Below are 22,115 nucleotides of genomic sequence, written 5' to 3' on the forward strand. Positions count from 1 at the left end.
GAAAATGAATTATTTCCATTAACATTTTTTAAAGTACAACTGAGAACTGATGATTACACAGGTAAGACACTGGGAAGACAGCTATAAGGAGTTGGATCTGTTATTCACTGAGTTGGAATGGTAGCTTGTCTGCTATTACATGGCATTATTTTGATAGTATACATTATAACTGGAAAAATAGTTAGGTTCTAGTTAAAACAATAGTTAAACTAAAGCAAAATCATTCTTTAGGATATGATAGATGTCAAATATTGGTTATTTTAAATAGTCACTATTTAGGCTGCATAGGATACACAAAAGCTATTTATAGGAGACGATGCAAACATTTGGAGTTGAGGAATAAACAGAGCGGTCTTCAGGGGAAAACCATGGATTACAATTAAACCCACACACCTGTTCAGAGAATGGGAGAGACTTCAGCAGGTGTTTTGTATCCTTTGCATTTGGCGTGTAGGAGGGTAGAGAAAATCTAGAAAAAACATACATTTTCCTTTCAGAAACTGAAGAGAAGTGTGTGGACTTGCCCAGTTCTCTGAGAGGACTACAACCAGATTTAGTAGACAATTGCTTAATAAATTTACATGCTTGTTCACTTGTCCACTAATTTTCCTCTTTCTTCAGTAACTATTTACTATGCTGCATTATCTATGTTAGGGTGTTTTTTTCCCATGTGTGAGTATCCTCATCAGCTTTTTTATGATTTCCTTAGAAAGTTTGGAGAGAAAAATATCTACACTTAATGCAAGTTTAAGGAGACACTATTTGTAACAAACGACTAAAACAGATTATATTTTGGTGACTGAATTCATCCTGTTGGGATTAGCAGACACGACGGAGTTTCAGATCACCCTCTTTTGCTTATTTTTTTTTTCTGTGATTCACATACTTACACTGTGGGAGAATGTTGGCATGATCCTCTTAATCAGTGGCGACTCCCGACTTCACACACCCATGTACTTCTTCCTGGCCAACCTGGCCTTTGTGGACGTTTGTTATTCCTCCACCATCACCCCAAAGATGTTGGTGGATTTATTGTCAGAAAAGAAAAGCATCTCCCTTGCTGGCTGCTTTGGGCAATTTTATTACTTCATCCTCCTGGCCACGACCGAGTGCATCCTGTTCGGGTTAATGGCCTATGACCGTTACGTGGCCATATGCAACCCTCTGCTTTACCCTCTGCTCATGTCCTGGACCGTCTGCCTTAAAATGGCAGCAGGGGCTTTTACAGCAGGGCTGTTGAACTCCATGGTAAACACAAGTTATGTAAGCAGCTTGCCATTCTGTGGCTCCAATGTCATCCACCACTTCTTCTGTGACAGCCCTCCACTTTTTAAGCTCTCATGTTCTGACACACAGCTAAATCAAAGCCTCTTTTCCACTTTTGCTGGTGTGAATATGATCGGGGCTCTGCTGGTCATCCGCACCTCCTACTACTATGTTCTCTTCTCTATTTTTCGCATGCATTCAGGGGAGGGGAGGCGTAAAGCGTTCTCGATGTGCGCCTCTCACCTGACAGCTATAACTCTGTTCTATTCCACTGCCATCTATACTTATCTGAGACCCAGTTCCAGCTACTCCCTAAGTCAGGACAAAGTGGCTTCTGTGTTCTACACAGTGGTGATCCCCTTGTTAAATCTTCTGATCTACAGCCTCAGGAATAAGGAAGTAAAGGCGGCTTTATGGGATGTTATTACCAGGAAAAGGATTCCTTCATTTCTGTGATTGTGTTATTTAATTTTCTGAACTTAGATAGAGTATTTAATGAACTTTCAAAGGCTAGTTTAAGCCAACAGATTTTTATTAGAATATTTTCTAGGAATCACATTCTGGAATATTCAAGTACATGTATCTGATTTGAGTATAAGATAAATTACCAAACTTATATGAGATGGTGAGACCTTCATGTCATTATTCTATATCTTCAGTAATAAGAAAGAAGGTTTATTTGCCTAGGGAAAGGAACGTACTGAATGTTTAGAGACAAAAGTCACAATATTACATAAAGCTAGCCTTTTAAAATATATGTAATTATGCTTATACTTTTTTCCTGTGAATTATTTTTTAGTATTTATGATTTTAAAGGTTATTATATATCACATTTATCCAAATGCTTTAAATTTAAAGTATATTTCCATTATAATTTAGTGTATTATGTCACATCTCATTTAAAAGTTGGCATACATGTCATCTGGGATGTGGCATAGTGGTCATTATGATCTATCACAAACAGGTCATCTGCTGGTCCTTTCCATACTCACAATGCTCTGTGTAGGTGACTTAGGCCAGATGGATGTTCATGAAAGTATTGGTGGTGTCTGAGCACCCGTGCGCCATGCTCTCAGCCCACAGGTCTTCAGTGTTACCTGGCCCCGGAGGCCTGTGGTAGAACGGCGGGGCTGTTCTCAGAGGGGCTCGCTCTTTCCCTGCGTAGCCTGCCGGCTTCTTATGCACCAGCTGGCAGCTGTTGGCTGCATGCTTTCTGCTTTCCCTGTCCTGGGAATGTAAGGAAATCATATATGGAACCAAGATGTTTCACTAGTAAATACTAATACTATTTTCCTTCCATTAAATACTTTAGTTTCTAGTAAAACAGAAATAGAAACAGTGTTTTGGGAGATGAATCCAGTTATTCTGACATTTGGGGTAGTAGACACTTTATAATTTGTGCTTGTTCTCTGCTCTCTAATTCAGCTTTCTTACATTTCATTATTCTCATGTACAAGGTCTACGAATGTCTTCAAATTTGGGAGCTATTATCACTAATGATTTTGCTAATTTTCAATTTATTGAATATAGGCTTCTTATGTAGATTTTGATTATTTCTTAAATTCATCTTTATTTATAAAAATATTTTTAATTATTATATTTTCTTGTTTATTGTTCAGTGCATTTGTGTGAAAAATATTTCAAATATTCTTCTACTTTCTTTCACTCAAAAGCAATTTAAATTGTAAAAGCTAAGAGGCTTCAAATTTTAATATTGAATCATTCTTTTCTTTCTTTAGAACATGACAATATTTTTAACCCTCCCTTAAGAGTGTGATTTTTTTTCTACCCTTTACTAATCTCTCTATTACCTTTTGTCTTCTATTTTTATAGTCTTTTGTTTGACTTGGATGGTTAATGTTACCACACTCCTTAAATATACAGATATCAATCAGTGTTTTGCCTTTTTTCAGGGGATTTGAATAATTTATTTATTAAAATTTTGAGGGAACTTTGAAATATATGCTTTAGGCTGTGTTTTAGTCAATATTTTTATCAGTTGGACCAAACAGAGAATAACCACCAAAACTGTGAATGTCACACATTTAAAAAAATAAGCACACCAGACGGAAGGAGTGAAAGAATCAATATTTAAGAATCACATAGATCCAAATAAATAACCAAATATATAATGTTATTAATAGATGAAGTCTTGCATTAAATATTTGCATATGTGGTACTGTGAAAGAAAGGGTTAACTCAATTGCCTTGGCTGCCCAAATTCTACATTTTCCTAAGTTCTTCGGGACCAAACCTTGACTGGCACTCTAGAGACAACCTCTGAAACCTTGGAATACCTTGCCTGATAAGAGCGTCATTTCATCTTGGGAGCCAAACCAAACACGTTATGCTAATGATGTGAGTTGTGCTAACCAAACCAAACACGTTATGCTAATGGTGAATGCCTGTATTTGTACATATGGGCTTTTGGGAGAGGTGTTGTCAGTTTGAACACTGGGGTTTGGGGGTGGGGCAGTTGGAGACCAAGTAACTATGGACAGTTACGTTTTGTCTCCACATCTGTGTACTGACTCCCTGTAAAACCCTGCACTCCAAGTCTTGGTTAACGATTTCTGGTTGGCGATGCTTCACACGCATTGTCAGACCACACTGCTGGAAGCGTCAAGTGCTGACGGCGTGATTCCACCCGAAAGGACAAGTGGAAGCTCATGCCTGGTTCTCCTAGACAATGCCCTACACACCTTTATCCTTTGCCAATTTCAATCTATTTCTTTAGCATAATAAACCATAACCATAAGTACAAAAGTTCTGAGTTTTGTGAGCCCTTCTAGTGGATCATTGAACCTGATGAGGGTCTTGGGCACTGTGGACACAAGCATTAAATTCAAAAAATTTTCTCAAGCTTTTTTTGTTTTAATTCTTTATTTTTATACTATGTAAAATATAAAATTTTAGTTTACTCCAAAATATAAAATAAATAAGTAAATTAGGAAACAAAGTAAATAAACACATATAAATTCACCTCTCGAATTAAATTAAAAGGAAACTGAGTATCACCATAATTGTAAGTTCTCTGCATTCATTTCCATTATCCTGCTTTCTTGATAGTGACAACTACACTTGTGAATTTTTTATTATTCTCTAGCTTTTACTTTTAAAAATGAATCCATCCATATTCTTTAAACTATATTTAATACACTTATTTTCAGCATTACAAATATATTGTACACAATTTGTCTTCTATATTGCTTGTATTTTTCTTCATTATTACATTTCTAGTATCCGATCATGTTTGTATGTATTTCTGCACTCTAATTGCATAGCTTCGTGGTATTCTTTTTCTTTAATATGTCATAATTAAATTGTCTATTATCTTCTATTATGACCCATGTGGGTATGAATATTCCTTTACATGTCACTCAGGTACAAAAATTCATCCTGGTATATCCCTAGATGTGGCACCGATTGTATATGTACTCAAGGTTTACATATGTTCAATTTTAAAACATAACAAACTCTTTTCTAAGTTTCTTCCTGACATTATACTCTCAACAACAGCACATAAGATCTTGGGTTCCATATCTTTGCTAACACTTGTTATAGTCATTTAATTTTTTTCCCTAAGATAGCGCGGGTGACAGATACTTAAATGTTTAACACATTCGGGGGTACTTTTTGTCTATTGCGTTAGGTAGGGATCTTTTCTTTTTTGAATGCATATGGCATATTCACCCCTACACACTGCTTTTTTTAAACATATGTTCTCCATTTATATTGAATGATACCGTATGAGAGGTGAAATTTTTCATTTATGTGTGGATTCCTATAGAATCCATTTTGATCCACAGGCAATGTTAAACTTTCTTCACTGGCAAGCTTTCTTTAATAATGGCATTAGTTACTCCTAGATATTTATTCAGAAATGGCTTGGTCTTTTTGTTCTGGGTAATTTTAAGAAATTCTCAATTACTTTGCATGGATATAAAAGTTAGACAGCTAAGAAGGCTGATAGGTAAAACAAAAAAAATAAATTATTTGACATATAATATTGGAGGAGAGCTCTCAGGATACCCCAGAGCACCAGAAAGAAGAAAACAGGTGGCTCCCAAAGCAAATTAAGCCTGAAACATTCTGGAGGCAATATGACAAAACTGAAGTTTCTATTTCGGGCACATCTTGAGAAGGCAGTGTTCTTCAGAAAAAACAATAATGCTGGGAAAAATAGAACGCAGCAGGAAAAGAGGAAGGCCAAATAGAATATAGATCGTCTCCATAAAAGAAGCCATAGGCATGACTCTCGAGTTGCTGAGCAGGGCTGTTGAGGACAGGACATTGTGGACATCACTCATTCATAGGGTCACCAGGAATTGGAACCGACTCAGGGACACATAAAACAACAATTTCACCTAAAATGTTACACTTAACCTTGCACTTTCAGAACATTCGTATTAAATCTAATTGAAATTATGTTTGAGCCTCCAAATGCAATATATCTGGATTATCCCACACCTATTATGTTGCAAGGGAAGATAGAAAAACATTTTGCGGTGATAAATTTTTGGAACTAAAATTCAAGCGAATAGATCTTAAAACTTTAACCATTAAATTGCAAAAGAAGACATAACATTAAAGGTGACTATCCACTATTTTCGAAAGCATCTTCATATCTCCTTGTTAATCTACAAACGTGCAGTGCTAATGCTATCGCTTTTTGATACAAACTAACCTTTCAAAGGGAATGCCCAACGAGCCTCATTAACAAAAATCTTTCGGGACTTTTTCAGGTTCAATTCAAAGGGAATACAGAGCATGTATTAATGAATGGATAAGTATCATAAGCAAAGATTATCCTGAGAGAAAACTGATGAGTATGTGATAAAGACATGAGGACTCCTTCCCAACTCTTTTTACTCTAGTGCAATGAATCCCTTGATAATGGCAAATTCCTACCTTTTGCATTGGGGATAATACAAGGCTCACCATCAGAATATATCCTAATTATGTTATTTCTTATTGAATCTCAAGAGAAATCTATAGACATTACCGTTATTTAGTTAATCAACATGTTTTTCAGTCTGCTACCGAAAAAAGCAACCCACCTATGCATTTTAGAAAACGATAATGAAATAAAGAAACTATTCATCCTATATGCTTAATTTACAATTTACTACATGCATTTGCCTTATTAATTTGTTTAAACAGTGTAAAATATTAGCATATTGAAGTAATTCTCAGATAAGTGATATACAGAAACATGTATATAATCTAAGAAATGATGAATTATGAATCTCATCATTGAGAAAAAAATGACATATTTAAAGACTGAAATTTACATTTTAAAAATGTAATCACCTTCTTTTATCTATTTACCCACAAATGTTTATCAATGCCCTCCATATGACAAGCACTGTTCCATTAACCTCTCAGTAAATGTAAAAGTTTCTGCTCTGAAAACTTTATTAGCTAATTTGCATTTAAGTAGACAGCCCTATGCCTGTTGCTTACTTTTTTACGAAGTCAGTATGTGCGTGTGAGGAAGGCTATAAGAAAAAAAAAAGATTCATTCAAAATGTGGTATTGAAGGAGAGCTCTAGAGATACCCTGCACTGCCAGAAAGATGAACAAATGGTTTCTGGAGCAAATTAAGCCTGAAACATTTGTTGAGGTAAAATGGACAAAACTGAAGCTGTCCTACTTCAGGCACATCATGAGAAAGCAGAATTCTTTGGAAAAGACGATAATGCTGGGAAAAGTAGAAGGTAGCAGGAAAAGGGGAGGACAAAGGATGAGGTGGATTGACTCCATAAAAGGTGTGAGTCTACAGGAGATGAACAGGGTTGTTGAGGAGAAGACATTTTGGATGTCACTCATTCTTAGGTTCACCAGGCGTTGGAGCTGATTTAATATCCTGTAACAACAACTACAATACGTATTGGGTCTTATCATCAAATGCAGATTTACTGAGCAAGGAAGCTTACTTAAGAGGCTCATCTTGGGTGGGAATGAGAAGAGGAGATATCCACAGATACCATCCTGATGGTCTTAACACTTTGCTCTGTCAGATGCATATCTGAAATAGCTGCTAGCAGGTGAATACTAGGCAGGACATACACTTCAAAGACAGGGGTGAAGGGGAGTGGGGATAAAGAGCCCTCGATTGTCTAGGTCGTGCTCAAGAGTCAACTGCTGGTCATGTCCTCTCTCTGTATGGTTCCATTCTGATCACATTCTGGAAAGGGCAAAAGCGTGACACTATTCACACCAGTGGTTTCCCAGTGGTTATCAGAGACTGAGGGAAGGGATGGTATTGTCTACAAAAGGACATAACGAAATTCATTAGGCTGGAGGAAATATTCCGTCTTGATTGTAGTAGTGGTTACAAGACTGTAGGTGCTTGGCAAAGCTCATCAAAGTGTTCACCTCAAAACAGTGATCAATTCCTGTAAGAAACGTATTGTGCGATAAACCTGTCTTTAAAAAACTGGTGGTTTCCAACTTATTATTTTACTATTTTTAAGTATATTTTAAATTGAAATATTATTATTGATTGTTTTTCTGCTCTTCCTCAATAAAACTTCTTTCAAGATTTCAATTATAATATTTTGTTCAATCAATAAAATCTGCTTATTTGTACCTTTGATATCATTAATTTATTACAAAAGAGACATGGAAATTATTTACATGATGAAAATTCAGAACTTCAGTGAAATCGGCAGCTTCACGTGATGCCATTTCAATAATGATTAATATCAGTCTACATACTTTCCAAGGATATCACCATCTCTAAATAAGAAATAATCCTTGTCGTCTAGAACTACTTTGGTGCCTCCACATGCGGAAGAGCTTTGTCCCCAATGTTCACGCTAACTGGTTGAATCTCTCCACCCTCTCCCTTAGAGCCCTACCCAACAGCTGCTACTGTTCCTTGCAATACTTTCCGTTGAGATTTTTCTGGAAGCATAATGCCTCCTTTGGTTACAGTTCCCGCAGCACTCCTTGCAACTAGCAGTCGATCCAAGAGGGGAAGAAACTGTCTAAATGTCTGTCCTGCCGCGACTTCTGCCGCCACAGTTCTTACTCTGCTCTGGAGCCACCGCCACAAGGAGACATCTGCAGTCAGACTGCCCGGGCGTGTGAACTTTGGAAAAGTCATTCTCCTTTTTGATTTCGTTTTCATTAGAAATTAATCATCTCTTCTTTCTTCATAACATTTTCTCCATCGCCTTCTTCTAGGATAACTCTGTGCTGATTCTTCTCCTGTCTCTTTTAATTCATGATTCTGGCTGCTGACGTACAAATTCTTTTTAAATATTTCCATTTCTTAAATTGTTAATTAAATTTCTTATATCAATAAATATATAACGTATTTCATAGATGTCAATTGGGGTACTTTTTTTTGGCACAGTGGTGGGATCTTTACAAGTCAAGTTTTGAGGTAATATCTTTCATGATGTTTTGGATTTATTCTGCCTGCTCTGATGATTGAACGATTGAATTTACTAGAAGATACACACACACACACAAACACACACATATACATATATAATCTTCTAAATGAGAAAATGAAATTAGACAGGAAAATAAGGTACTGGATATTAACACTCTTTTGAAGACTGTGCTCAAGTCTATTCTACTTCCTAACGCTTTATACATTGGACAGTTTTCTTAACAGCTTGAAGTTTTGCTCTCTTCATCTGCAAAATGTGTAATATAATAATGCTTCCTCAAAGACTGATGTAGCAAATAAATGGAGAATTTAAATGGAAGAGTGGAATACAGAATTTGCTGTGTGATGCATTCTCTGTGCAGACAGAGTCTCTATACATATGGACGCTCAATGTGTTTTATTTCACCTTGTTTTCCTTCTGCACTGAGAACTGGGAAGCCTGTACTCTCATCCCCTTGTAGGATCGCAATCAGACAATAATTGCAATAAGACAACATGATTCTGATATCATAAAAAAGAAGTTAGATTTTCCTACTCATTGTTCTATTTGCTGGAATATTTCTTTAAAGGTGGTACAATGGATTTCTTTAGTTTCTTCTCATTAATTTCCCTCAAGAACAGAGTTGGGTGCTTACTTTGGCAGCACATATACTAAAATTGGAACAATACACAGAAAAGTAGTATGGCTCCTGTGCAAGGATGACATGCAAATTCATGAAGTGTTTTATGTTTTTATGGTCATATATGCAATGGAATATTACTCAGCCATTAAAAAAATGAAATCTTAACCATTCACAACAATATGGATGGACCTAGAGATATTATGCTGAGTGAAATAAGTCAGACAAAGATAAATACCATATGATTTCACTTATATGAGGAATCTAAGGAACAAAATGAACAAATGAATCAGAAACATACTCACGAATATAGAAGACAATCTGGTGATGGACAGAGGAATTGGAGTTTGGAGGTCTGGGAGAAGGTTGTGAAGAGTTAAAGAAGTACAATTAGTAGTTGATAGATGGTCACAGAGATGGAGAGCACAGCCAAGGGGGTGCAGTTAGCATTAATATAATGGCTAGGTGTAGAGCCAGAGGAGAGAAGAACAAAGTTTTATAAACTGTGTAATTGTCTAACCAATGTGCTGTACAATTAAAACTGATAATAAAATAAAAGTTAAGATATACAGAGTTGGAATGAAGGTTGAACTTACCCTAAACACACACACACACACACACACACACACACAGACACACACACACACACACACACACACACACATGGCAAAGGGAAGAATAATAATAAAATAATAACAGTTAGTGGAATACTCATCCATTTGAAATAGGCTAAAATACAAAAAAAATAGGCAACGTAATAAGTAATTACTTTTTCTTTTTTTTAACTTTGGCAAAAGGCTCTAAAGTAACACAGAGATCAGGATCAACTTTGTGATGCCATGCATGATTCCATGTATTTCCATGTGACAGCTTTCTAGTCTCTTGAGAATGTGAATTTCCTTTAGAGGATTGACTCCAGAATTAAACCCTATTATCTCGTCCCCGTGATTACCGATTTCTCTTTACGGAAACAAAATAAAAGTGCAGCAACATGTATTTACTCAGAACGTGTCTCAAATCTTTCAAATAAGTCATGCAAATTTCCACTGCATTTCATTTCATTTAAAAAATGAAATTCTTTTTTTCATTTTTAATTTTCTACCGAGAATCATAAAAAAAAAAAGAAAATCACAATCTACACAATTAAGACAGGCCTGGAAGCAACTGAGGATTTGGTACTGTTATTCACAGTGGTGGACAGGTACAGTGTCTGATGCTATATGACATTAATTTGACAGTGTGCTTTGAAATGAGAACAATTATTTAGTTGACTTTTAAAAGACTACAAAATTATTCTTGAGTTCATAATAGATGTCCAAACATCGATCATTTGAAATTGTCACTATTTCACTGTTTGAGTCACATGTGAATTTTGGGGAGGCAATGAATGAATCTTGGAGTAAAAGATTAAACAGAATGGTCTTGAGGGAAAAAAAAATGGATTTGAGTTCAACCCACACAGCTGTTCAGAGAATAGGAGAGACTTCCACAGGTGATCTGTTTCCTTTGTATTTGGGGTGTGGGAGGGTAGAGAAAAACTAGAACAACGTACATTATACTACCAGAACCTGAAGAGAAGTGTGTGTACTTGCCCAGTGTTCTGAGAGGACTACGACCAGATTTAGTAGACAATTGCTTAATACATTTACATGCTTGTCCACTTGTCCACTAATTTTCCTCTTTCTTCAGTCACTCTGTTTACTATGCTATATTATCCTAGGTTATATTTTTTCCATGTGTGAGTATCCTCATGAATATATTTATGATTTCCTCTAAATGTTGGAGAGGAAAATATCTACACCTAATGCATGTTTGAGATTATATTTGTAACAAATGACTAAAACAAATAATACTGTGGTGACTGAGTTCATCCTGTTGGGATTGACAAACACACTGGAGCTACAGATCACCCTTTTCTTGCTGTTTTTCATGGTTTACACACTAACAGTTTGGGGGAATGTTGGCATGATCTTCTTAATCAGGGCTGACTCCCGACTTCACACACCCATGTATTTCTTCCTGGCTAACCTATCCTTTGTGGACGTCTGTTATTCCTCCACCATCACCCCAAAGATGCTGGCGGATTTATTGTTGGAGAAGAAAATAATCTCTTTCACTGGCTGCTTTGTGCAGATGTACTTCTTCATCGCCTTGGCCACGACTGAGTGCATCCTGTTCGGGTTAATGGCCTACGACCGATATGTGGCCATATGTAACCCTCTGCTTTATCCTCTGATCATGTCCAGGACCGTCTGCCTTAAAATGGCAGCAGGGGCTTTTACAGCAGGGCTGTTGAACTCCATGGTAAACACAAGTTATGTAAGCAGCTTGCCATTCTGTGGCTCCAATGTCATCCACCACTTCTTCTGTGACAGCCCTCCACTTTTTAAGCTCTCATGTTCTGACACACGGCTAAATGAAAGCATCTTTTCCACTTTTGCTGGTGTGAATATGATCGGGGCTCTGCTGGTCATCCTCACCTCCTATTCTTACGTTCTCTTCTCCATCTTTCGCATGCATTCAGGGGAGGGGAGGCGCAAAGCAGTCTCGACGTGTGCCTCTCACCTGACAGCTATAACTCTGTTCTATTCCACTGCCATCTATACTTATCTGAGACCCAGTTCCAGCTACTCCCTAAGTCAGGACAAAGTGGCTTCTGTGTTCTACACAGTGGTGATCCCCATGTTAAATCCTCTGATCTACAGCCTCAGGAATAAGGAAGTAAAAGCGGCTTTTTGGGATGTTATTACCAGGAAAAGGATTTCTTCATTTCTGTGATTATTTTGTTAAATTTTCTAAACTAGATAGAGTATTTAATGAACTTTCAAAGAGTCGTTCAAGTCAACGGTTTTATATTAGAATATTTGCTAAGTAATCATGTTCTGTAATACCCAAGTAAATGATCAAACTTACATGAGATGAGACAATGAGACCTTCATATCATCATTCTACATCTTCAGTAGGTCTTAAGAAAAGAAGCTTATTTGTAATAACATCTTGCCTATGAAAAGGAAGACATTGACTGTTTAGAGACAAAATTCATAATATCATATGAAACTAGCCATTGAAATTACTTGTAGTATCCATTTTTTAATTCCTCATACATTCCTTTCCATGATTTATAGTTTGTAAGTGATTGTTATTTTTGCTTATGTCACAATGTGTTAAATTAAAAATAGATAACCACTTTTAATTATTAAATGATCTCCTAAGATGATAATTTTAAATTTAAGAACTTTAGTTTTAATTGCTACTGTAAAATTCCCAGCTTTAATTTCTCTTAGTTCCCATTTTCACATACATATTCTTTAAAGAATAAGGGTGAGTTTGTTCAAAAGTGTGCTATCAAGATAGTTGTGGCCTCATTAGAATGTACCAATTGAAACATTTCTCTCACACCCTTCTCTTCTCCTGAAAGTTTTCCATTTCTCTAACTTTGTCTCTAGAAGAATGGTACACACACATAATCCATGTGCACATATATTTGGCTGCTATTGAGGTCAGGGCATGAAGATTTCAATGGACGAATCTGACACATATTCTTTAAAATAGGCTCCTAGATATCCTGAGTATAAACATCTTCTAACAATTTTCAATGAAAATCAATGAGACTTATCTTAATATTAAAGGGAAGCATTATTAATATGAAGGTAGACTGGAAATTGGCTTAGCAGAACCCTGAAAGAACTGAATGGGAGTCAGGCCTTGCTAAGGACACAGCCACATTTACAGTTTCTGGAGTGAAATTTCCCATGTCCCTTTCCTTACCCTTGTCACTGAAGTCACACTTGATAGAACCTACGATGTATAAGTCATCTGAAATGTGGCATAGCAAACTTATGCTTTGACACAAAGAGGTCACCCAACTTGACTATTTAATAATGACCTCAATGGTACATGTAGGTGATTTAGGCAAAAAGGATATTCGTGAAGGTATCGGTGGTGTCTGAGCATCCGTGGGCCATGCTCTCAGCCTACAGTTTGCAGTAGTTGCCTGGCCCTGGAGGCCTGCGATAGAACGGCCAGGCTGTTCTCCGAGGGGCTCGCTCTTTCCCTGCGTAGCCTGCCTGCTTCTTATGCACCAGGTGGCGGCTGTTGGCTGCATGCTTTCCGCTTTTTCTGTCTTAAGTAGTTAATGAAATCATACATGAAAACAAGATGTTTCACTCAGAAATACTAATGTTATATTCCTTTCATTAAATGCTTTAATTTGCAGTAAAACACAAATAGAAACAATGTTTGAGAGATGAATCCAGTTATTCTGAGATTTGGGGTTTTAGACACTTCGTAATTTGAGCCCTGTCCTCTGCTCTCGAGTTCAGCTCTTCTACATTTAATTAGTCTCATGAATGGACCTTGCGATGATCATGCTTAGTGAAAAAAGCCACACAGAAAAAGTTGAAAACCACATGACATCACTTATGTATATGTGGGATATAAAACTAAAAGCAACAAACCAACATGACAAACAGAGACTCATGGACATGGACAGTGGTTCCTAGCGGGTGTGGGGAGGAAGCTGGTACATGAGGTAATAGGTTTCAAATATGTGGTGACAAAAAGAAATCTATGGGCAGTAAACATACAACGTGATATATATATGACTTACGGTTGAACTGTACACTTGAAACACTACATTTCGTTAACCAATGTCACTGTAATAAAAAAAACCTCAAAAAATAATTAATCTCTTACACAAAATCTATAAATATTTTCAACTTTGAGAACTATTATCACTATTGATTTTGCTACATTTTAATTTATTGAATATAGGCTTCGTATGTAAATTGTGATTATATAAATACAATATTACTTATAAAAATATTTTTAATTATCATATTTTCTGCTAATTGTTCAATGTATTTGTGTCAAAAATGTTCCAAATATTTTTCACTTTATTTAACTCACAAGAAATTTAAATTGTAAAAGTATTAATAGACTTCTAATTTTTATATTGAATGTGATTTTATCATTCTTTTTTTACCTGACAATATTTATTAAACCATCTCCAATGAATGTAATATTTTTTGCTTCTTTGCTATGCAACCACCATTGTTTTCTGGTTTTCTAATATTCTTGGTCTTTTATTTTACTTGAATATTTAATGTTACTACATTCCCCAAATATACACATATCAATTAAAGTTTTGCCTTATTCAATGTTTTTTATGTAATTTATTTATTAAAATTAATGAAATTGAAATGTATCCATTTTAAGTATGTTTTAGTCAATATTTTCATCTGTTACTAGATGAGGCCAAATAGACGATAGCTCACAAAACCTGTGAATGTTACAATATTATAAAAATAAGCCAACGAGATGGAAGGAGTTAAAGAATCAATATTTAAGAATCACAGAAATCCAAAAACAATAAAAAAATCATGACTAGATGGAGTCCTCCATTTAGGCAGAAACAATGTGTGCAATGTGATATTACTATATCAAAGAAATTTTGGATTTAGTTTAAGTGTAAAATAACAGGCAATGTAATTTTCAAGAGTCTATAAAAAATGGAAAGACATACATATTTTAAGCAATAATTTTAAAAGCTAATTCAAAGATAAAATGAAGTAGTAATCTCATTCATCTCCACACTGGTCAAATAAAATCAAAGAGAGTGTGTTAATTCATAACACATTTCAATGGTCAGAGATGAACATTATTATGCCAAGGAGGTAATGCCCAAGTGGCAGGGGTGTATAAGGAAAAAATCAATTACAAAGTAGTTGAATTGATGTGAGAATATATAATCTGTGGAAGAGGAACATACAAAGAGCTTTAGGGAAAACATATAGCTTGAAACTGATCAGAATAGTATTTCTGTTCAATTTACTGACAAATGTAACCACTTTTACAGAATAAAATTATGTAGCATATTTACAAGCAATGTGCTCACTGACTTAAATAAATCGATATTTAACTGTTAAAAAAGAAAATATGTAGCTTTATAGAAACAATATTAAAACAAATAGATTTATCGAAAATAGGTGAAATGAGTGTCAAATAGTATGTTTCATCAGAAAGCAGAAATGTGGACACTTGTTGCTAAACTTACATATAATTTACTGCTTTGGATGAGAAAATTAGAATATATTATTTCTAAGATTATTTTATTATTTTGTTTTTAATCATGAAATTGTTGAATACGTCCACACATCACTACTGAGTCTCAGAAGAGACCTTGTGATATTTCAGTCATTTAAAAGAACTTATTGCTTCCAGATTTGTTTCTAAGGAAAGAAGTGGTGAATATTGGCCAAGAAATTTTGAATTTTTGCCAACAGGACATCAATCAGATGAAGATTTATGTCAAAAACTCTGACTTTCTGACTCGGCTTCCAAACCTCAACCTCCCAAATTTGTACGATCATACTTACCATGTGTTGTAAAACAAATAAAATTAATAAAATAAAATTTACTAGATAAGTTTGTGTTGAGACTATGTCAGATTCATTAACACACTGGTGAGGGAAACATAAAAATAAAAAAAAGGTACAGACTTGGGGAATGTGCAAATAGATGGTTTATTTTGCTGGAAAACAGAATAAGTAGCATAAAAAAAAAGTGTTAAGTAAGAACGAGGTTTTATTTTAGAAATCATAAAATCATCATGCCCAGATCACATGTTACGTTAGAAGAGTATGTCATTATAATCTGAAGTGCTAGAATTGGTAAGAGATTGTGAATAAGAACAAATAACACATTTAAAGAGCAAATGATAAAGATATATATGCAGTCGATAGTAACAACTTAGCTCATCTTCCAGTAGTTGTGCCAAAAATGGACAGTTAGCATGGGCTCACAGAACGATACCAACAGAAGTCAGAAGCAGAGTGACCAGAAACAAGTTTTATTTTTAAATGGGCCATTGCAAGTGATCTTTATCAGTATTAATGAATTGCAAAATACAATTCAATTATTTCTGGTTTTTGATTTTTCTGTTTAAAAATGCATACATGTTACATTTTCACCCCTAAAGATCAGGTTGCTATCTTCATACGAGACTCACACAAAGCAGCTCTTCATTATAGATCTGTTCAGATGAACATAATATATTTGATCTGAACCCAACCCTCTGGCACACACAAATATGTCATATTTTCTAATGTGGCTGTTTTTATGTATGATAAAAACGAGAATCAAAATGGAAGGAAATATTTGAGCATAAAGTCTATGTAAATCCTGTGACCAATTCTTACAATATATACACGACTACAACCTTGATCCCGACCACCCTCATCTTCCATACAGGTCGTTGGAATAACTTCCTATCTGGTCTCCCTGCTTTCACTCTTGCTCACGCTAACATATATTGTGTTCTTATTCATACTCCTTTCCAGACATTTTATTCTCTGCTAACAATGTGAGAGAACACAACATACATAATTAGCGATTATGAAAGATTAATGATATGGGTGTAAATTATTGAGTCTCTTATAAAGGCCAAGTGTTCTATGTAGAGGAATCTATTCTTGGAGAAGGATGTTCACCAGAAAGTAAAGAAGACAAATACCAGGGAATCAAGGAGTTTCTGAAGGAAAAGTTGTCAAGTTATGGAATAAATAATACAACATAATAATAAAGGTCAAAATAGAAATTACATTGGGAGGATATGAGAGTATTACATTAGAAAGTTTTAACTTTGCATGCGAAAATAATAGGTCACCTTTAGGGATATACTAGTTTAGCTTAAAAGATAAACAGTAGTTTGGTAGACATAGTGAGCAATCTAGGGGGTCTAAAGTTTTCTGTGCATTCTGAAGAATATAGTGCGGCACCTTATATAGTTATATAACTAGAGGTACATTATCCTTTTTTTTCTTATGTATATATCTGTACCTTAAATAAAAATTTTCTACCCATGATATGAACTGAGAACATTCACAAATAAACAATCTAGATGATGCATGAACTCTAGATAATTCCCAAGTTACATTCTTTGAGATTAAGGTAGCCAAAAATCAAGAAACAACCCAAATTCCATACAACATAAGTAATTGAACAAAATAAAGCTTATTCAAGTCAGCACTGACAATAAATGACTTAAACATAGGTAGAATATAGGTAAAACCCTTACTGTGAGCAAAGACATCAGGATAAACGAACACATTCTAATGGATTATAAATGATCGATAGTTGCAGAAATCTGATCCGTGGTTCCCCAGGGTTGGGGTAGAGAAAGGACGAATTAGGAATCTACATGAGGAAATGTTCAGATATTGTGAATGTTCTGTATCATCATTGTGGACATGCTTTCGTAAGTGTATATGTTTCTTAAATCTTATCGCATTTGACATCTCATTAAATCTAGTTCAATGTTTGTACTCTATTTTTTGTAAATTATGCTTCAGTAACATTGATAATTTAAAAATAAAAATTATGACATTGCATTAGAAACAATTGTCTAAAAAGCCAAATAAAATACATAACCATATACCATACATAATTGTTCTGTTATGTAAATATCCTGTTAAAACTTAAATCTAAATGTGTAAGTATGTTACATCATGCCATAGCACACTGTTAGTGACTAAAACTGAGGACAGTGGCAGAATCTGGCTTGATGTTCTCCAAATGTTTCTGTGTCTTTGACACACAGTGAACAAAATTCTCTAGCCCTCTCATGTCTTTGTTAGACGTGCAATTTGTTCCTACAATGGCATGTGTTTAGAAGTGATGTGTCTCTTCTGTGCTGAGGCTCTTAAGAGCACACTTTTTTCCTTATTTTGCATGTCTGTAATTCTCAGGTCTCTGAATGTTGAAAAATCTAAAAGGGGACCACAAAGTACAAACTAGGAGACCACAAAGTGAAATTCTGGGGTGAGAAGAACCAGTGTTTCCTTATTTTTAAATGTAAAATTGTTCTGTGAAACAAGTGTTAGATGCTTCTTGATTTTGTGCATGCAGTCACTGATATAACTGAGGAATTGTTTTAGTTTTTACATATTTTTTCAGTAGTGATGATATTTAATTAAATAAGAAAATATTTAAATTCTCCATTTTAATGGGGGATGAACATTCAATTTGTCCCAGTCTATAAGGAAGTGACACACTTCCTGGAAGCATATCACACATGCCGTTCTCATGATGGAAGCCCCATATAAATACCATATTAGTCATAATAAAGAGCACAGAGGGCAATGTATGAGAGATATGCTGTAGTAAAGAGAAGGAGAATTAAAATTAAAAAAAAAAAGAAATGTATTTAGAATCACACGTCGGATACTCAAAGAATATTGAAACAGGAAAAAACAAATATAGTTATCAGTAGAATTATTGTGTATGATAATGTTACCTCCATACCTGATTCAAAGTATCTGAAATGGGATCAGGACTTTAGCATAAATTTTGTTTGTTTTTGTTTTAAATTTCTTGTTTTAAATATTTGTTTTTGCATTAGCTTACATTTTGAATCCACTGGAAACCTTCCCTGATGCCTGAGTAAATGTCATAAAATGAATAAATCCATACAGTTTTTTTCATCAGCAGACACAACATGTTTTAATTTTTCATAAATTAATCTATCGACAGAGTTCAGCTTCTGAAAAGGACTCTCACCACCCAACGTGTTAAATGTTCACTCCATGTTCATTTGATACAACATGTGACACATTTTTCTAACAGTGTGGATGATCTAGATTTGGATCAATTATGGAAAGAAAAGAAAGGAAGGCAAATCCATATCAATTATTAGGAGTCTGAAATACAATTGGTGGAATGCTTTTTAACTTTCTTCTGAAAGTACTACTTGATAATTAAGTGGTGTTTCTTCACCAAGGGAGTCCCTCATTGAGGGGAGCTTCATGCCAAGAAGGGAGAAGAGAAGAGCAAGCCACCTACAAAGAAACTGCTTTTAAAAAATAAACCCTGATAATTGACAAAAAAAGCAATGTTAAGGAATTTAATTGACACACAAGAGAAGATTCCCCCAGATGAGTGTGGCTGCTTCCTATTTAAGAGCAGCCAATGTTTCACACCAGCAAGGATGTCATAGAATTACAGTGGCTCTTAAACATGACAGAAGAACTTAACAAGTTTACAGGTTAATAAACACCTGCACTCACATAGACATCTTCATGCAAATCTATAAAGGTAAGCTGTAATAGTTTCGTTAGACTATTTTATTTAAAGATGTCTCTTAATAGCAGGATCAAGATACAAAAAATAAAACCAAAAGGCATGAAATTCTAAATCCTTGGAAAATGAGTTAACTACTATGATAACTCACATAGTTCCCTACTTTCTTAATTATAAAGTACTAAAAAATTAGATGTAGGTCAAATGATGATAGTAAAGACATTTATAATCAGCATTATTCATTAAAGGTAATTCTGAGAACCAGTACTAATAAAATAGAGGAATGTAAGAGACTATTTGTCTAAGTTTATTTACCAAATTATTAATGAAAAAAATATCAGGTATTGGGGTAACAAGTGAAGACATGTGTAGTAGAGTGATCAGATAGAAAACAGAATCCTTGTTGTATATTAGTTTTGGAAAGTTAAATAACAAATATTAATAAAGTGTAGTGGAAGTAGTCAAGCAGTATTGACTGCCTGATATCAAATGGAATTAATATGAAGTGAAACAAAATTGTGCGTGTGTGTGTGTGTGTGTGTGTGTTAGTTTCATTCATAGGCTCCAGCAATTTGTATACTCAGAGTAAATATAATTGGACTTAATCAAAGTTACACTTTATTAGGGAAAGTTACAAGGGGGCAACAAGAGAAATAGAATTGTATTTAGTTCAGTGGAAATACGTGACTCTAGAAAATTACCTAGGAAAGAAGGGAAATGTAAAAAAGTATTGGGATGAGTGGGTTATATATATTGATTGAGTTAAAAGTGAAATGATATTTATTATATACTGTATGGGGGTGTTAATAAGGAAAGTTATTGAACAGTATGCTGAGATTAATGGTGTCCATATTTAACATGAGTGGGGAGAGAGGTACATAAAGTGGCATGATAATATTGCATATACTTATTGCCTCAGTAACAAAGGCTTGGTGAAAGAAAATTGATTCTAATTAAACTACAAATGAAGTGACTTAAAACACATTTTATATAAAACTTAAACAAAGCTTTAGGGAAACACTTTAAATTGAAGGAGGTGTAATAAATCAATCATTTCAGAAACAAACTGGTGAATGCAGACAAATGCATTAGCAAAAGCCTGTACAATTATCCCACTTTCTATGGGAGTGAAAAAAAATTAGAAATTATTTCTGCACGATAAGCTCTAAATAAGAATGCACACTTTTCATTATCCCTGGTATCATTACTTCAAAGTATAAAAAACATATATTCTGTTACATTTTTTCGATTGATCTCAAGTGCAAATCAGTTCCTTCCTGAGGTTTCAAAATTCACTTTCAAGAAACATAGCAATGTGAAGGTAGACATAAGTTTAGAGATAATAGAAATACATTCATGCATCCAAAGCAGTTAGCAGAGGGGGAAAATGTAATTCAAGAACATTAATGAATTAACCATCCTGAATTTACAATATTTGCAGATGGAGAACCAATTAAAAACAGAAAAATCAAATATGACTACAATAACTGAGTTTGTTCTTTTGGGGTTTTCCGATATTCCCAATAGCCAATGGATTCTTTTTGGGATATTTTTGGTCATCTATCTGGCTATCCTGATGTGCAATAGCATCATAATTTTGATAACCAGAATTAACCCTGTCCTCCAGACCCCCATGTATTTTTTTCTTAACAATTTTTCCTTTTTAGAAATCTGTTATGTAACAGTCACTGTCCCAAGAATGCTCATGGATCTTTTGACCCAGAAAGGAAACATTTCTTTGGTTGCTTGTGCCACACAAATGTACTTTGTCCTTATGTTTGGAGTCTCAGAATGTCTCCTCCTGACAGCGATGGCCTATGACCGCTATGTGGCTATTTGTAACCCTCTGCACTACCCGCTGGTCATGAACCACAAGGTCTGTATCCAGCTGGCCATTGCCTCCTGGGTCAGTGGAGTTCCAGCTGTAATTGGGCAAACATGTCAGATTTTTTCTCTGCCCTTTTGTGGGTCTAACAGGATTAATCATTTCTTCTGTGACATCCCCCCAGTTCTCAAGCTTGCTTGTGGGGACACATTTCTGAATGAGATCGCAGTTTATCTAGCTGCAGTGGTGTTTGTCATGGTTCCATGTCTGCTGATCATTGTCTCCTATGGAAAAATTATTGCCAACATTCTCAAAATATCATCAGCCAGCGGGAGGGCGAAAGCCTTCTCCACCTGTTCTTCTCACCTGATCGTTGTGGTCTTATTCTATGGAACAGCTACTATCACTTATTTGCAACCAAAACCACATCAATCTGAAGAAATTGGGAAAGTGATTTCTCTTTTCTATACCGTTTTTATTCCCACACTGAATCCCATTATATACACTCTGAGGAACAAAGACATTATGGTGGCGCTGAGAAAAATATTAAGTCAGTTATTATTATAACACAAAAATTTTTGAAATTATGGAAAATGAAATTCTTATTTTTTATCATGTAGCTGTAAAAGAAAAACTATCTAGTTTTATGTCTGTTTCTAAATAATGATCATTAATGTCATCATAGTAACTTCACATTATGTAAAGGGCCCTTAGTTTTATAGGGTTAGGTAAAGGGATTCCTTGTAATAAAAGCATAAATTATCTCCATTGTAACAATCTAATTTGAATATCCCTGTTTCCTCTCCCTGTAAACTAGGGAGTTAAGAAATCGCTTGAGCAATACAGTGATGGTTAACCAAGTGTTATGATATATAATCAGGGATTAGGGTCATGCTCTGTGATATATTATCTTTAATTT

The 22,115-nt window shown here is 35.0% G+C and overlaps 3 protein-coding genes, 1 non-coding gene and 1 pseudogene across 4 annotated transcripts; 4 read left to right on the top strand and 1 right to left on the bottom strand.

Annotated features, from left to right (window-relative positions):
- Positions 1–780: 780 nt before the first annotated feature.
- LOC120592909 (olfactory receptor 5F1-like) lies at positions 781–1,722 on the top strand (the record flags this gene model as incomplete). Its single annotated transcript, XM_039850631.1, has 1 exon — positions 781–1,722. A coding segment is annotated over one exon (942 nt), but the record flags the coding sequence as incomplete, so codon positions are not given.
- Positions 1,723–7,976: 6,254 nt separating this feature from the next.
- LOC120592932 (10 kDa heat shock protein, mitochondrial-like) lies at positions 7,977–8,380 on the bottom strand (annotated as a pseudogene).
- A 921-nt stretch (positions 8,381–9,301) lies between these two features.
- On the top strand, positions 9,302–9,408 carry LOC120592938 (U6 spliceosomal RNA). Its single transcript, XR_005650247.1, has one exon. It is a non-coding gene; the product is annotated as a U6 spliceosomal RNA (small nuclear RNA).
- Positions 9,409–11,127: 1,719 nt separating this feature from the next.
- LOC120592920 (olfactory receptor 5F1-like) lies at positions 11,128–12,072 on the top strand. The gene has a single exon (XM_039850637.1). It carries the CDS (start codon positions 11,128–11,130, stop codon positions 12,070–12,072), a length of 945 nt encoding a protein of 314 aa, XP_039706571.1.
- An 8,685-nt stretch (positions 12,073–20,757) lies between these two features.
- LOC120592926 (olfactory receptor 10AG1-like) lies at positions 20,758–21,763 on the top strand. The gene has a single exon (XM_039850645.1). It carries the CDS (start codon positions 20,813–20,815, stop codon positions 21,761–21,763), a length of 951 nt encoding a protein of 316 aa, XP_039706579.1. The 5' UTR covers positions 20,758–20,812.
- Positions 21,764–22,115: the final 352 nt, after the last annotated feature.

This window comes from Pteropus medius, unplaced genomic scaffold (assembly GCF_902729225.1).
Source record: "Pteropus medius unplaced genomic scaffold, Ma_sr-lr_union100, whole genome shotgun sequence".
Classification (NCBI taxonomy): Eukaryota; Metazoa; Chordata; class Mammalia; order Chiroptera; family Pteropodidae; genus Pteropus; species Pteropus medius.

Bases quoted from the DNA above. Each gene is read 5' to 3' on its own strand.
- LOC120592920 (XM_039850637.1), top strand. From the start codon at position 11,128: ATGACTAAAACAAATAATACTGTGGTGACTGAGTTCATCCTGTTGGGA.
- LOC120592926 (XM_039850645.1), top strand. From the start codon at position 20,813: ATGGAGAACCAATTAAAAACAGAAAAATCAAATATGACTACAATAACT.